Raw genomic sequence first — 17,069 nt, forward strand, 5'->3', positions numbered from 1 at the left:
TAATACTTCTTTATGTTTATGGTATATAATAATAACAGAAAATCATTAATTAGCAAAAGGCTTAATATTTTTGAGTACAATCATGTGTCATGTTAATTTTATAAATACTATTTGTTGACTAGTGGCTAACAGTTTAAACAATTGTGCCATATTTTTATTAGTTGTATGGACTGTAAGTTGAATTTAGACAATTTTATGTTTAATTTAATTGCATAAATATAATCAATTTTACAATAAACATGTTAATTTATTGTTTTCTTTTTTATTTATAAAAACATCTTAAAAGTAATAATTTGGAATGTTTGTGTTTACATTTTTTGAAAGTAGTATGAGTTAACTGAGCTTTTTTCTTTTTTTTTATATTCATATAATAAAGAAGAGAAGAAGAAAAGAAATAAGAATATTTAATGTTAAGTGTCGCTATAATTTAACATTTTGTATCACAGCTTTACCATCACCAAAGATAGTTCTCTCTCTATAATTAATACAGACTTTGTTCAAAGGCTGATTGTCAGATCTTAATGTGCAATTTTTTCTCTTACATTTTTCTAAGGTATCATTAAATTCTACTATTAATTCATTTCTACCTCCATTAGGTCCAACAACATATTCACATTGTATTGATTTTATCAACATGTCTTTTAAACAACATTCTAATAATTCATAGTATTCCAGCCAGTAATCCTTTGGTAAATGCTTTAATTTAATACCTAGAAATTCTGATAATATTCCTGTCACAAATATATCATCTATCCAAAACTGATAATGATATGGGGCCTCCTGAGTTATAAGAGATGCAATATTGCTTGACATGATGTAGTACCAACCCGACAAATATGGTGGATAGATATTTCCAGAATATTCTTTTTGAGTGACATACCATTTGTTATGCTTATTTCGTCTAGGCAATGTGTTATTTAACATGTAACCTATTAGTACATTTTTCTCATCTTTTATTTTGGTCATAAAGTTATAACTTTGATTCAAATTGAATACAATATCGTCATCAACTTTAAGTATAAATGAAGTGTTACAAAAGGTTGATGCCCATTGCAGACCCATGAGGTGTTTGTGTGTTAGGTTTCTATAGTCTTCTGTGAAGCCACCTTGTAGTATATCACCAAAAATGTCACTCTCATCAATTATTGCTTCTTGTGTTATGTATCTGTGGGAAAAATAACTTTCATATGATTGTCTCCATTATTTTTTATAGATAACAATAAGAAAACTAAATCAATATAAACTGTTTGAAGAATCATCTCTAATGCCAAGCACCATATACAATTCTTTAAGTTTTAGTTGTTTCTGATCAGCTATTTATGCTAAAGAGTAGGGTAGTATTAATTAATTTCTTAGAAATTGTAGTATATTTTGTACTTTATGATGTATTTTTTTTTATAAGAGAAGGGGCCATAGAAGCAGCGGGAACACCAATGTGTTCACTGACGCCCAGGGATATCTGCACTACCAGATTAACCGCGGATGCATTGCCGGCATATCTAAACATATTGTATAACACATATAAATATCATGACCAAACAATAGTTACATATGTTGTAAAATTTGTATTTGACGACATACTTTTCTTTTTTCGGTATCTTTGCCAAGAGGAATATCCTGGTCGCATTCATAGATTTTAAACGATCTGCCGACATAGCTCTTCGATGAGCACTCCTAAGTTCTACATGGCCCACATAAGAAGTTACAAGAATAACAAAAAGACGATTGACTGAAAATAAAATAAAAAATGTAATAACATTAAAAACAAAAAAATAAAAAAATAGAAAACATATTTAAAAACTTACAGTGACAAGTTATATTAGGTTTTATAATAACATTTCTGATGTAGTGATTGTTTCCTGTTATTGCAATAATTATATTTTCATATTGTTTATTTGAACTTCTATAGACCCAGATTAATAGACTTAATAAAATTAATGATAAAACAATTGTTTGTTTTTTACGCATTTTAATTCAAATGTGTTTTTAATTGCAATTATTTGACTAGAAGTTTTAGAAAATGCAGTAAAATTAAGTCAATTTATTTCCCTACACTGCCATTTCCGACAATAATGATATACCTTAATATAATTACACATTTATCTTATTTAATAATGTTTTATGTCCAATAAAATAACATTTAAAAAAGGTAAACAAAAAATTATAAAATAATGCAAATGTCAAAATGACGTGCGACACTAACATGACATTTCACGCTAAGGGTATGATCCGATATGCACTGCAAGCACTGCACAGTGCTATCACTGTAGAAGAATTCGTTCCGTTATGGACTGCCAGTATACTGCCGCAGTACCCTGGGGAAATATATGACGTCATAAATCGCCGCCATATTCTACTGTGAGCACTGGCGTTTTCGAGGTAAGGTACTCGCAGTACCTTGATCACGTGATCAGTCAAAACCACTCGAGTGCCTAACGTCTTATAAATAAAGCTACAGTTTAATCAGAAAATTTTAAAGTTCTGTAATTAGTTTGGATTAATAAATAAAACAATCAAACAATGGAAGAAATTTATAATATTATAAATTCAATTTACAATTAATATTAATTAAAATATTCTTAATTTGACAGTACTCCAAAACAGTTTTTTAATGTACTAGAAAACTTGAATACACTCATTTGAATGCTGCGTCAAATAATGCGGCTGACAGTATACGGGAATGCGTTCCGTTTTAAATCGTAACCAGTATAACTGGCTATAAAGGAACGGCTTCACAGTATACTGAATTGACGTCACACTGTACAGTGGTCGCTGTGCATATCGGAACACACCCTAAATGTATTAAGGCCTAAGGCAAAGGTCAAAAATTTATTTGATTTATAAACATACATATTTTATGGGTATATTTAGTATTAAAAACGGCATAAACAAGCATTATTTCATATCCTCCACTATCCATAAAATCCAAAATTTCGCATATTTTCCGATACCATGTCCCAAGTGTTTTAGTAAGAAAGAAAGAAATACTAGTAATTGAAAATAAAAGTTTAGAGAGGTCGACACTTTAGCGTTTTATCACCTGAAAAAAGAGGCGAGTTTTGTCGAATGTATCAAAACCACACTTTTTTAGAAATTCTATATTCAGTCGAATCTGGATAAGCTAGACTCCAAGGTTAGGCAGGCTAGGCTAGGCAAGATATTTTCTTATAGAGGTTTCTCTCGAGTTTTTCGATTATGGACGTAGTCCATCCGGACCCGCCAATGTCTTCCTTATCCAGGTTCAACTGTTTATTATGGATTGACATTTTTAGAACTCATGAAATATATTTAGTTAATATTGTAACGTACCCACCAAATTTTTTAAATACAATAAAAGTGTAAAGATATACATATAGTACAGCACAATGAGTAATACAGGTTGTTTCATTTGCAGAACATTTATAGTATAAATATAATGTAGCTGCATTCCACGAGCAACATCTACTGACAATGTGCGACAGGACTTGTGTTGTAGCTTAACAAACAACAACATATTATCTGTTGAAGCTGTACTGCATTTACTGACAAACAATTCAAATACAATCTAGTTACGTACGTAGTGCGAGAGCGCACGGGCGCTGTCGCGTCAGCGCGTGCAGTTCCTCTGTCTCGGGAGCGGCAATGGCTAATTGACGCGTCGCTGGTAGGCAAACAGTCGCTGTCATTTTTATCATTAATAATGAAGTCGTTATCAAGAGTGTGACCGACTACTGTAGAGACCACAGGGATCGCGTCTGCTCAGTCGTGTGGTAGACATCGACCCACAAACGTCTACAGCTAAGGGAACTAGCGTACGCGCAGTAAAAAGACTTTAACTACGATACTCGACGCAGACGATCCTTAACCAAACATGGATGTCGAAGCTATGGTTAACGACGAGGGCGGAGTCCTGAAAGCGAAGATAGTCACTATGATCACACTTTTTGGTGTTTCCATGGTAGTCGGATGCCTTCCGATGCTGATTTCAATGAAGTTCAATTGGTTTACGAAGTCGACCGGGCCCAATATGAGATCTTCCAACCGGCTGGTGATCGGATTGCTGTCCTTTGGAGGTGGCGTTTTATTCGCAACGACTTTCATGCATTTATTACCCGAAGTTGATGAAAATATTAAATTATTACAAGGTAAGTTCGATATTATTTTTCTATTGTTTATTATTGAGATTAAGCCGTAGACAAACTGATTCTACTTATCTAAACAAATAATAAAATTAGAGTGTTTATGTGATATCGGAAAAAATCATATTTTAGAGACGTTAACGAAAAACCAATTTAATTTTTTTTGTCTGTGTCTGTGCGCAAGTTCACATTTGTTTCGGGTAGACGGGACTTTGATGGTAAGGTAGTTAAAGTATGTGGGCATTTTATAATCACTTTTTTCTGTGCTTACGAAATCGCGGACAACCTCTAGTCCTTTATAAAATCTAAGACATTTTATATTAATCAATAATTGCGACGGCTAGAAATAAAAAAATAATAATTAGTGTATTTGTCACTAATATATTATGCAAGTTGTAAAATGTGTTAATTTCACGCTTGTTATTTACGAAAGGTGTTATCACAATTTACCTAAGACCGAAAATGATTTTATCACAGGTTTAAGATTCTTGTAAATATTTTGATAGCTACTTAAATAAAGATATTGTATCTTAGGATTCTAATAAAATGGAATGAAAAATGGTACAATGGAATCAGATGATATTAAGATGACAAAAAAACTAACATTTTGTAATCGAACTCTGGACCCGCTGTTTAATAATCGGGCACTTTACTCGCTAAGTTAATTCTCTCTTTGTTACATTAAAACGAACGATAATAGTTAAAAAGATATACAACATAAAGGCATTTATTATCTGTGGTTAATATGTCGACATCTATTTTTTATTTAATACCCATTAGTTCTGATAACATTATATGTTGTTTTGATTAAATTAGTACTTTTTAAATTATCCAGTCACATGTTATATTGCTGTGTACAATTTTGTTAGCCTTCGAAACCTCTTCATTATCATATGCAACTAAATAGGGAACACGCTAATTCCTAGGGTCAACTGACCAGTTCGACGAGTTTATTTACAGTTTACTAGTTATATTGCAGCAAACATTTGGGTACGGAATAACCATTCCTTATTAACAAACATTGAAAACATCATGTCTATTTTTTTAAATCAACAAACTTGGTAATAATGATATTCAATGATAATTAGCAATACAACAACTTTACAAGATATCTCGTATCTAGGTTTCCGTGCCGTATTAAGACAGTCAACGGAAGCGGCATCTCACAGCCATCTATTAACTTGTCTGCCTTCACACACATTACTCTTTACCTGATATGATGAAAATTCTCTAATTGTAACCTTTATTATCACCACCAATTTTATATGGACTCATCCGACGAAATGGGTTTAGGTCCTTTTTTTAAAGAGATCTCGTAGATGTAATACTTTTCGTCGGATAGAATCTTACGATCACAAGGGTTCTCATAAGAGATGTAACTAGTTTCGTCAGATAGATCTTATACATTCTAAAACTTTTCTCTTTTTCATATACAGCCTTTCGATTAAAAGCTAAATCGAGTCGCGACAGTTTTTCCGACCTAGGAGGGTAACGTTTGTTTCTTTCTTGAGCTTTCTGTTGCCTTATTGGTCGACCGAGGTGTCACACAGTCGCATTCATCCTCTGAGTATATCAGTGTCAGGGTTTATTGTTTTTTAATTAATCATATTTTATTGTTCTCATGACGATCTTTTGTTTCATCAAGTCGTGTAAGTATAACAAATAAACATCTTTATTGTAAAGATGAGGATGATTTACTAGACATCAGCTATGTTTGATTTTATTTCGACTTTTTCTTGTTGTCTGATAGTTGTTATTGATGTTCATGTGGTCGTCAAAAGACGTAGGACTCTGTTTTTACATATTGGAATGGTGTTCGTTTTACATAACCGTAATTTTTTTCATATTTATTCGTTAGACATATCTTTCTTTTGTTGCATAAGAAAAGTATATTTCTGTGATTTTACAAACTTTTATGCTGTAGTTTATTAATCCATTTCAACATCGGCATCTTTTGTTTAAGTCATTGATCCGTCTTTATCTAAGTTAGTCGTCTGCTAACCGATAACGGTATCAATTACTCATAGTATCGTACGAAACACGCTTGAGGTAAAATAATAGATTTAGTATCAGGTGTAAACACTTTCTTAAATTTAATAACAATTAGTTGTTCTATAATTTCTTTACATGTATGATTCAAAATCTATTTAAATATACACTCAAAAATCACTGGATCGATTTCCAAAATTCTTTCACCATTGAAATCATTAATGACTAACATATTTTTTTAAGAACTTTTAATAATTGTCCACCCGAATGAAACCGGTATCTTCTGCTAGGTAAATATTAAAGAAAGTCGAATTCAAATGTAGTGGTCGTCCTACTTTCTTATCTTGTAGTAAACGTCTAGTAAGATTAGGATCAAAGCGGTATAATAGGATTAAATAAAATTTATTTAGTTGTTTTTATTTTCATTTAGGACAGTTCATTTGCATTTTGTTGGCTCATTGTCATCTGAGATTTGTAAAATGTACCTTCACAATTAAACCAATCGCCAGGATTTTGTCTTTGCTAAAATTAACTAACATCGCGCTGTACAACAACTACATATGTATCTACTTTTAATTATTACACTACAATGAGGTTGCTCTATTAATGTTTATTCATAAACTATAAAAATATACTATGTAATTGTTACAGAAGAACAGTTAATTTTTTTTATAGATATACCTAACGAATATAATACGAAAGGTAACAGTAATTTATTGTGTAGATAACTTATGAATTAGCGTAAATTAAATGACGATTTTTTGTAATCTTAATGTAAATTAATAATTAATAAAAATATATTACATTCTTTTACTTACTTTTGCAATAGCTAAAGTATCTATACGACAAAACATGTTTTAATATAATACAAGTAAACGATACACGTATCAGTTATTATCTATTATTTCAATTAAGTGTAAGTACCCTGATATCTATTATTTGGCAATAACAATTGATTGGGCAATACGGATTATTTTTATCTATTAAATCTAAACGCTTTATAAAGTATTTTTGAAAGTGCACGAACGGGTCGGGTTGACCGGTGCAATACCACGACCATACAGAAGACAGGCGTCAAGTGGAAGCAATTCTGTTGAGTGTGCGTACTGGAGGCCTGATTTTAATCCACGTTCCATTCCCACCCTTTTCTTATAAGGAAACGATGGGAAGGGGAATTGTATTTGACAGAGGTGTAGCCGCATAGAAAGAAGAAGAAATATCCTATTTCTATGCGTTCCCTCCTCCGTCAATTAAAGATAGACAACTCATGTGCAATTGCAGATCTCCATGGCCGGTGGTCAAAATGTACCTCGAAATGCAAACAATATTTCTTATTTTCTTCGGTGCTCTTTGAATCATACGTTACAGTTAAATATGTTTAATATACAATTATATCACAATTATACTACTATTATTGATTTGAGATATTATATAGAACTAGCTGTCGCCCGCGAATCGGTCCGCGCGCAGTTAAAAAAAACTTAACAGGGATATGAAAAATAGATAGTAGCCGATTCTCAGACTTACTCAACATGCTCACAAAATTTCATGAGAATCAGTCAAGCCGTTTCGGAGGAGTATACGGGAAGAAACATTGTAACACGAGAATTTTATATATAAGATTAATTATTTCATAACTTTTCTCTAAATATCAATACATCCCCAGAATATGCCAAAATTCTTTACAATTGCACTACACAGAAACATCAGAAAGCCAGATTTTTTATAGGACAAGCGGGCAAACGAGCAGCGGATCGCTGTTGCTTCCTTATTCCATAGTAAAAAAACATACAGACAAATTCAGAACCTCCTCTTTTTTTTAAGTCGGTTAAAGAAAATTAAATCATCCTTTTCGTCTTAAAAATGTAAATCAAACTTATAAAAATTTGTATATTTTTAAAACGTAACAGAATTAAATTAAATAAATAGGTACATACGAAACGATAAATACAGTAGTAGATTAATTTATTTACACTTTTACAAACGAAATATATAATTTACTACCAGTTAAGTATTATAATGTAACATTTATGTTATTAATCTTCATATATCATAATGTATATATATTCCATAATCTGTAGCCCTATCAATGCTAAGTCAGAGTTTGGAGTGTTTTATGTGGGTTTCTATTGTCGAAACACCTGTACAAAGACATATTGTCGTTTGATAATAATATCAAACAAAGTTGAGTACTAAAACGCCGTTTATTTGCAATCAGATTTTTTAAAGATGTACCATATTTTATTAATATAAGATATGTATTATTTGTGAAAATACACTTGTGTAAATTTTTTGTTTACAGGTCCTAGTATCATTTATTTGTTTCTCCTCTTTTTGTCTGATAAGATTGTCAAGGACAAATTCTTTAGCCTGAGTACTGACCGACGTTACGAGGTGTAAGTGAAGTGAATGTAACATGTTACACGGCGAGCATTTATGCAGTCAGTGCGTAACGTAACATGTTACGTTACACCTCGTAACGTCGGTCAGTACCCAGCTTTTAATCTGTGGTGAAAATGTACTATCATCACATTTTCCCACTTTCGGTACGCAAGTCTACTCACGTACGATTTATCTTTATATCGACTTAAGATATGACACTCAAATTAAAGAATATATCGTACTCGGCTGTTCGTATAATTTATGACAAGATTATAAAGTACTTTCGTATCCAATACTAGAAATAAATAATTTTGATATTTTACATCCTTATTTTAAGATTTGTTTTGACGTTAAAAATGTCAATTCCAGTTCCGACATTAAATTCTGCCTATCGTATCGGTCGAAAACACATATAACATCTTTTATGATATGTCTTAAGAGGTCTAAGGCTGGTCTACGAATTACATAGTCTCATATAAACCTGTAAACCTTCCTAAAGGCATGGTTAAAAAAGAGGAGGTTGCAAAATCTCTCCTGGGGCACAAGTAAAGTAAAACCGTTACTAGATGTAACTGTTGGGATGATTTGATTTTCTATAAGACGACTTAGAAAAGGAAATTATCTGAAAAATCAATACACGAATTTATTAACGTGCTAATGGTCTAGTTTGTTTTTACTTTCTTTCCTACATTCCTATCTGTCTAATCATGACGATCAAAATATGCTTTATCAAATGCTATTAACATGAAATACAGCAGAACAATACAGTATTAATAAACAATTATTATAGTAACTAAGAATCCATTTTAAGATTATGTTGACACGTAAATATATATAGAAATTAAAATATACGAGTAGAAGGATAATCACTACGAACTATAATAAGTTAACAAGTTTAATTCTTTAAGATTAAGGTACTAAAATGTAGGATTTTACTTTTTTTCTACCTTTGGTTTAATCAGAATTTTTAAATGTGCGAAATAACAACTAAGCGCCTTAGCAATAAAAATTCTAATCTTTCCAGAAAGTGGCGATCTTCGGCACCTACCGATTTATTTGGCCGCTCTAATTATGTGCAGCGGTTTCTTCATGATGTACTTAGTGGAAGAGCTGGTGCACGTCTACATTAGCAGTCGAGAGAACAAAACGGCCAACACAAGCTTCACGAGGGTACTGAGTATTAGAAGGAGCAGCCAGGAAGCAAGTAACATTGTAGAGACGGCTGCAGCTAGCAAAGAGGTGGAAGCAGCAAGACACCATGGACACAGTCATATAGCTATGGACCCAGCGGATGACACGATTGTCGCAGCACTGCGGGGTCTGCTCATTGTATTAGCTTTGTCTATTCACGAGCTTTTCGAAGGCCTAGCAGTAGGATTGGAATCTTCATCAAGAAATGTGTGGTATGTCATTTTTATTACTCGGACTTTCAAAAATAATAGCTTTACAGCTTTTTCTACAGTACCTAAATTAGGAAATGGACAGTAATATTAGGTACGCACTATCAATAGTTGTAAATTACAATATTAAGTTGTGAGTAACATAATTTTATTTAATGTCTTATAATGTCACAAAATATTCCTTTGACAACAGAAGCCAAAAAAAAAAAATTTAAAATCTATTTTTGTTGAAGGAGACCCGCTTTATGATAACGATGAAAGTGTGGTGGGTAGTCACGTAAGTTTTATCTTTCGCTTATCGCACATTGATCTGTCACTCTCAAATGCAATCTCTGTTCATCTCGTTAATCTTTGACGAAACTGTTTGAGAACTATCAAAGATTAAGTAAAACAACGGAAGTCGTTGCATTAAGATAGCTTAGATCCACATGCAACTGTACAAAATCATATTGATATCGTACAATGAGCAATGCATAAAAGGGATGACTATGTTTTGGCGGTGAAAAATTACGGTAAGAGAGAACACTAGAAGATATTGTTTTCACATACTAAAAGATATTTTTTAAGCAAACAAGATGTTAGAAGATAACGTTATTTTGAAATTGCCAGCCATTAAAATGACCTGCTGGTTATGAGATTATTAAGTAACATTAAATGCTGCAATCACAGTGGTTTAATGGCCACTTAAAGTCTCCTTAGTGGTTTACTACTGAGTGGCGTTTAATCTTTGACAGATCTTTCCTGTTAGATACAAAAAAGATGAGTGCAATTTGGATGCTATTATCTCAAAACAGATAAATTCGTATGTGAGTAAAAACATCAATGAATGAAATGAACTGATTTTTCAATGATAACTTAATTTCCGTTCCTGGGTGATTTTCTTTACTAAAAGACATGACGTGAGACAACTAATCTATATCTATTTATATAAAAGAAAGTCGTGTTAGTTACACCATTTATAACTCAAGATCGGTCGAACTGATTTAGCTGAAAATTGATGGGGAGGTAGCTTAGAACCAGGAAACGGACATAGGATAATTTTTACCCCGTTTTCTATTTTTTTATTCCGCGCGGACGGGATCGCGGGTAAAAGCTAGTTTTAAATAAAAATTAAATCGGTGTATCAGAATAGAAAAAAATATTATTTAATTTCAAATTTAGATACTTATTTAAACGAAAAACATTTTAGATGAGTTCGTATTAAATATTATTTATTAATCACATTAAAAAAAAATCCTAATAATATTGAAAATTGTTAAAGTAAATATTAACATTACTAACATCTATTTCTAGTCCTTGTAAGGACAATGTGAATTTAATTTCAGACATCTGTGGGTGTGGTAGTCATTATAGATTTATTTGATAATCGCTAATACTACCATCTATTATTACAGTTTAGGTAATATAATTATGAAAAGTATTACAAAACACCAAAAAGATACCGAAAGGATCATGCTAGACTATGATACTCTCCATCCACAAATATTTAAGAAACTTCGTATTGATCAATAGCCGTAAGAAATACCTGATTGTTTAAGAAAAGGTATGCAAAGCAATTTGTTTAGGTCGCATATTTTGGAAATTTACCTTTTTACCTAATATTTTGATTGTCCGGATTAATAATTAAAATAATGGTAACACTAGTGATAGCGGATAATCCAAATGACAGTGTCTCCCGCCCGCGCTCCCAATCTTAATCAAAGTCGTATCCGTTCTGATATTACGACTTGTAAACGGGAATTCCTATTAGTCAATGGTATGGTTATGGTCAGAGTAGCATCAAACTTAGCCAAAAACCATGATATCTTACTTATAATTGAATTGCCTAAAGTTGTATGTTTGTTAAATATTTTAAGTTAAATTCACGCTTTAATTAACTTTTTTCATGCTTTAGGGCTTAATAGTTTGGACAAAAACCTTTAAGTTTTATAATCAAATAATCAAAAATCATTGAATATTATGTGCATTTTATATATTGTTATTGTCACGTATTGAAGTCGACGGGATACAAAGCTCAGCGTCACTTGTTAAGTATACTTGTCATGGGCAGTTAAAAGATTATACTTGACTGTTTACAACAACGTAACGTATCTAGATGAAATTTGGAACAGATATAGCCAAGAATAGTGTAAAGAATCACTAAATACAAAACTATTTTTTATATGCTTACTATTGCAACCAGTTAAGTGTTCAAGACATTGAATAATCAGTTGAATTAATAGTTTACAGTACGTATATATGAAGTTATCCTTTAAAAAAGGTTAGTAGCAGGGTCAGTTTCGAATTTAGTCATAACTAGCAAACTTACGCTATTGAAGGATAAAGAACCATTTGCGTCTCTATAGATAAAAAAGTTATTTGAATAAGTATATGAAATGCTCAACGAATTATTTTATACTGCAAGTTTTCATGGTCAAAATGACCTTAAAAACATAGTTTCTTGACATACGTCGGTTTCTTGAAGGATTAAGACAGAAATGACGATTTGTGTACGAGTGTTACCGCAGTGGAAAACCGCTGTTAATGTTCTAACTGTTAGAATTTAAAGTTAATTACTTACGAATATGATAGGACTTAATAGACCTCGTAAAACTGAATTAACTACTGGCAGGTGTCATGTGGGTATTTTAAAAATTACATTTAATTTCAGGTATATGTTCGGTGCGGTGTCGGCGCATAAATATATCATTGCATTTTGTATCGGCGTGGAGTTATTAGCCGCGGGGACGAAACGGTGGCTATCCGTTGTGTATATCTTTACATTTTCGTTCGTGTCAGCGTTGGGTATAGGCGTGGGCATTTTACTTGTGGGCGGCGCTGGCGCTGCCGCGGCCGGACTTTACTCAGTTATATTGCAGGTAACATATTTAACTTGAAGGACACCTACACTATTATAATTTAGTTTAAAATGATTTGTCCCTTCCATTTCATTTATAAAGAACAATCACTTATAACTCAGAGACATGAGATGCCCCATTCTTGTCAAAAGAACAGAGATAGCACAACCTTCTCTTCGTAGAAATGATTAGTTTTTTTCATTGTATTTAATTAAATCTTTACTTCGTTAAACAGTTTCATTTACAGATTGCCATAAATTGGTACCAGATTGTACTATCGTAAAGAAAAAATTTTGAAATTTGCATAGCTGGTAATAAATGTATAAGACCACTATGATGTTAAATGTTAGAACAAACTTTATGAATATTCTGTATTGTTGTTTAAAATTTAATAATATGAGTCATGAATTAGCTTGATAAGGTTAGAAAAGTATGTAAATAAGTTAATCTGTTATTTAAATTACGAATGTCCTTAATACCTTATTAAGTGACATATCAATCAAAATTCGGATAGCCTGCAGATTGTAGTCTATTAATAGGCGTACTTAGAATTAGACCTAAAGGAGGCGTAAGGAGGATAAACGTAAAAGATTTATCAATCTTTGACACTACCAGGTACATAAAACTTTTAGGCTAAAGGACACCGATATCCAATTCCTTAATAAATTAAAAAAAAAACTTTTTAAAGTATACTCACGTGACCATTTGTAATTTACGGACTTAGAATTGTATTTTGATATATTTTGTATGATCATATCGTATTGAATATATCAGACAGATTTGTCCCAACATTTCAGGGTCTGGCATGCGGTACGCTGATGTACGTGGTGTTCTTCGAGGTGTGGCGACAGGACAGAACAGGACTGTCACAATTCCTTTGCTCTATTGGCGGCTTTACTCTCATGGTCTGCTTGGAAGTTATCGTTGAGTTAGGTTTGTATTCCTTTTATGTCAGCCTTTCTGTTGGGAAATGGGATATAGATGACGAACGAAAGGGGTGAAAGAGGTTTGAGACGTAAGGTGTCACAAATATAGTACTGTACATTTAGTGCAAGTTGCTTGACGTTAGGTTTGCTTTTCAACTGAGCCCTTATTGTTGTAATAATATTTAAGAACTCAGTATGAAAGTTAATATAGAATATTCAAGCAATAAATAAGGACTTCGTGAACAAAAACGATTTAATTGCAAACAACTAAAACTGATGGAGAAAATTTAATACATTTTAAAATCAAAACTAAAGAAAAATTATTGTTTCAGCGGCGTAACGAAGATATATCGATACAAAATAACATTGAGATTGTGATGTAAATTATATTTATTTAAGATAACTTATAAGATTCAGATTGTTAAATAAAACCTTTAAAATAATAATATTCGTTTAATTGATAATCATTTTAGAAAAAAAATGAGAAACACAAAATTTTAGGTTATAAACAGTACTCACATTTTTATACTCCATACTTCGACAAAGGGCAAAGGAATTTCCTGTCTTGAAATCTTGTAACTTTTTTCACATAATGTTGGTAGTATACAAAAATAAAACACATTTCTATATTTTATTCAAATCAATAATTTAATTAGAAATTAACATTTTAATTTAACTGTAAACATTATTTTTTGTTAAAGAAAATAGATAATTACTATTTTTTTCTAATATTACACTTTATATATTATTAGGCTGATTATACATAAATAGATACGCAGGCGGTTCAACACACCTAATGGTTACGTTATAGCGCTTAACAACCAAATTCTATGAGATATGAATCAAAATATTTGTTACTAAAATATCTTTACTTAGATTAATATATGTGTGCTTCGTCACACACAATCTTAACTGGGTTGAGAGAAAGACATAGAGAAAATTCCGAAAAAACACTTATCTCTAATTGCTGGTACATGAGTATAACTTGTAAGCCAACGCCAATAACATCCTTTCTATATCCAATACGTCTAAGGCCGGCACATTTCATCGTCCTTACAACAACATACTTTAAGTAATAATAGAGTTTTAAATGCTCAACTATCTAATAAACTATTGCAATTTTTATTATTTCATAAATTACTATAAAATTTATTATTTTTAACGGCTTTAACGATTCAAATTTTAATAATCTGTAATATACATAGATAATAAATACTTCTATCGAGATGGTATTTAACTTCACTATTAACATAGTCTGTGGTCTGGATTAAACGTAATTATAATAATAGTTAAAATAAATTACGATACTACCATTTACAACTTAATACTAAATACAAAATAACAATTCACAAAGATTAAATTAATTCAGGCACCATTTTCTTAATCTAAAAGAAATAAAAATAAATGATAGTTAAAGAAAAAAAATAAGATTTCTAAATGTTTTCATATTTCGAAAAAACGTTTAATGAACTACTTTTAATATAGGAAGAATTATTTAGTAATCACATTTTGACTCAACTTTTTTTTTTGTTACTTATTTATAATTTTTAGGTCTACCCAAGGTTGGATAGATATGACTTCAAAATGGTTTCTATAGAGCTAATTGGTACAATTCTAATTGTGTCTATATTTATCGGATAAAATAGTACTTTGATAAGAATGTGATATATTAAAACAGTTTGTTGCTTTTACACGTGTTTTGACTTTTAAGACTATGTCGATATGCATACATTGAAAATTTTCTATTTTTAAATTTTCCGTTAAACAGAATTTTGGCACATTACAGAAAAATAATATAAGATATAAAACAACTCGTATTGCCTAAGCTTCAATGAAATTTTAAACTCCTGGAGAAGTCAATAATCTAAAAGATAGATACGAACTAAAAGTTGAAACGTGAAATTGTGTTGTTAAACTGATTAAAAAAATACAACTATCGTTTACTTTATTTTTGAGCCAATTTTAATGTCTTTTTCGATTTTCAATTTTTATTTTTATTTATTTTAAATCTCCAAAAGCGCTTGTTACTTCCTAATTCTCGTATTAGAATGTAAACAGTAAAACAGCTATTTATATATGTTAACTGTGACCCGATGTTTCTCGCTAATACAGTGTGAATTTAAATTTTCTTCATTTTTAACCGCATGATTCTTTTTATTGATTCACAGTAGTACATACTAAAGAGGATGAACGGTTTTGAAATTCATAACAATTTTGGTTCTCATCAACAATATTAATAAGGACTTTTTTCATATAATATAAAAAGTAAATTAACATCCAAATATTTAAGTCATTTCTGTTGAAAATATAAATTTATGTAAGTTATGTTGGGAAAAAATGGATTTTATTTTTAATCCATATATGTATTTTTCTTTCCTTTATCGCCTTATAGTTATGAGTTTTTATAAAAACCGTCCATCCCTTATTACTTACCCAGGACAGAATCTTTTATGTAAATTGACGTTAACTACTCCAAAATACTATTGTTTAAGAAAATAAATATAAGGTTTTTAATTAAGTTATTAATCATACAAAAAATGAAAAAAAAAATTGAAGCCACTTTTTAAGCTTAGATATATCATATTTTCCAAAAATATATAGAATTAACAAACACTCAATTAATAGAATTTAACTGTACTGATAATAACATTGCACATATAAATTTTGTGTACTATTTTTTAAGAACATTGTTATTATTAGGTCCTTACATATGAAATTGGCGTTTTCGTACTGGCCACTTTAATCACGAATTTCTCCTCTTTGGTAAGGAATTCCAAATTCAAATTTGTACAGCTATAGACTCATGTATTTGTGGTTCGATGACCGTCATTCATTTGTTTTTTTTCTTCTGTTTTTTTTCTGTTTGCGTCACTCATTTTACAAAATGGAAAACTTAAAATATCGCATTATTTACGAGTACGAGTTCCGCTGTGGCACTAGTGCTGCGGAAACGACTCGAAGGGTGAATGATGTGTATGGCGGTCGTGTTGCAAAAGAAAACACAGTTCGTTTTTGGTTCCAACGTTTTCGTTCTGGAAATTTCGATCTGCAGAACAAGCCCCGTGGACGGCCTGAGACTCAAGTTGATAATGAAGAGTTGAAGGCTATTGTGGAAGCGGATCCATCGCAAACCACGTCCGAGTTAGCTGCAGGCTGCGATGTTAGTGATAAAACTGTTTTAATTCACTTGAAGCAAATTGGGAAGATTAAAAAGCTTGAAAGGTGGGTACCTCACGAATTGACTGAAGCAAACCGGCAAACGCGCGTCGACTGTTGCGTTACATTACTAAACCGGCACAATAATGAAGGTATTTTAAACCGACCTGTGATGAAAAATGGGTTGTTTACGATAATCGGAAGCGCTCAGCGCAATGGTTGGATCCTGGCCAGCCAGCCAAATCCTGCCCCAAGCGAAAA

The 17,069-nt window shown here is 31.5% G+C and overlaps 2 protein-coding genes across 2 annotated transcripts; one reads left to right on the forward strand and one right to left on the reverse strand.

The window, feature by feature from the left end:
• Positions 1–420: 420 nt before the first annotated feature.
• On the reverse strand, positions 421–3,852 carry LOC106721574 (beta-1,3-galactosyltransferase 5). Its single transcript, XM_014516537.2, has 5 exons — positions 3,846–3,852; positions 3,557–3,734; positions 1,806–1,903; positions 1,582–1,729; positions 421–1,165 (listed from the first exon to the last, which is right to left on the reverse strand). The coding sequence occupies exons 1-5, from the start codon at positions 3,850–3,852 to the stop codon at positions 421–423; spliced, it is 1,176 nt and encodes a 391-aa protein (XP_014372023.2).
• Positions 3,644–14,043, forward strand: LOC106721503 (zinc transporter ZIP1). Its single transcript, XM_014516447.2, has 5 exons — positions 3,644–4,124; positions 9,514–9,892; positions 12,540–12,747; positions 13,524–13,659; positions 13,985–14,043. Exons 1-5 carry the CDS (start codon positions 3,851–3,853, stop codon positions 13,990–13,992), a joined length of 1,005 nt encoding a protein of 334 aa, XP_014371933.2. The 5' UTR covers positions 3,644–3,850; the 3' UTR covers positions 13,993–14,043.
• Positions 14,044–17,069: the final 3,026 nt, after the last annotated feature.

The sequence above is a fragment of the Papilio machaon genome, chromosome 17 (genome assembly GCF_912999745.1).
Source record: "Papilio machaon chromosome 17, ilPapMach1.1, whole genome shotgun sequence".
In the NCBI taxonomy this organism is placed as follows: domain Eukaryota; kingdom Metazoa; phylum Arthropoda; class Insecta; order Lepidoptera; family Papilionidae; genus Papilio; species Papilio machaon.

What these genes read in the sequence shown, in the direction of transcription:
- LOC106721574 (XM_014516537.2), bottom strand. An exon ending in CCCGTGCGCTCTCGCACTAC is followed by an intron (nt 1,904 to 3,556) that starts GTACGTAACTAG and finishes CTGGGTCTATAG; the next exon opens with AAGTTCAAATAAACAATATG. An exon ending in AAGATACCGAAAAAAGAAAA is followed by an intron (nt 1,166 to 1,581) that starts GTATGTCGTCAA and finishes TTTTTCCCACAG; the next exon opens with ATACATAACACAAGAAGCAA.
- LOC106721503 (XM_014516447.2), top strand. Translation starts at nt 3,851, where the DNA reads ATGGATGTCGAAGCTATGGTTAACGACGAGGGCGGAGTCCTGAAAGCG. An exon ending in AAATATTAAATTATTACAAG is followed by an intron (nt 4,125 to 9,513) that starts GTAAGTTCGATA and finishes TAATCTTTCCAG; the next exon opens with AAAGTGGCGATCTTCGGCAC. An exon ending in TTTACTCAGTTATATTGCAG is followed by an intron (nt 12,748 to 13,523) that starts GTAACATATTTA and finishes CCAACATTTCAG; the next exon opens with GGTCTGGCATGCGGTACGCT.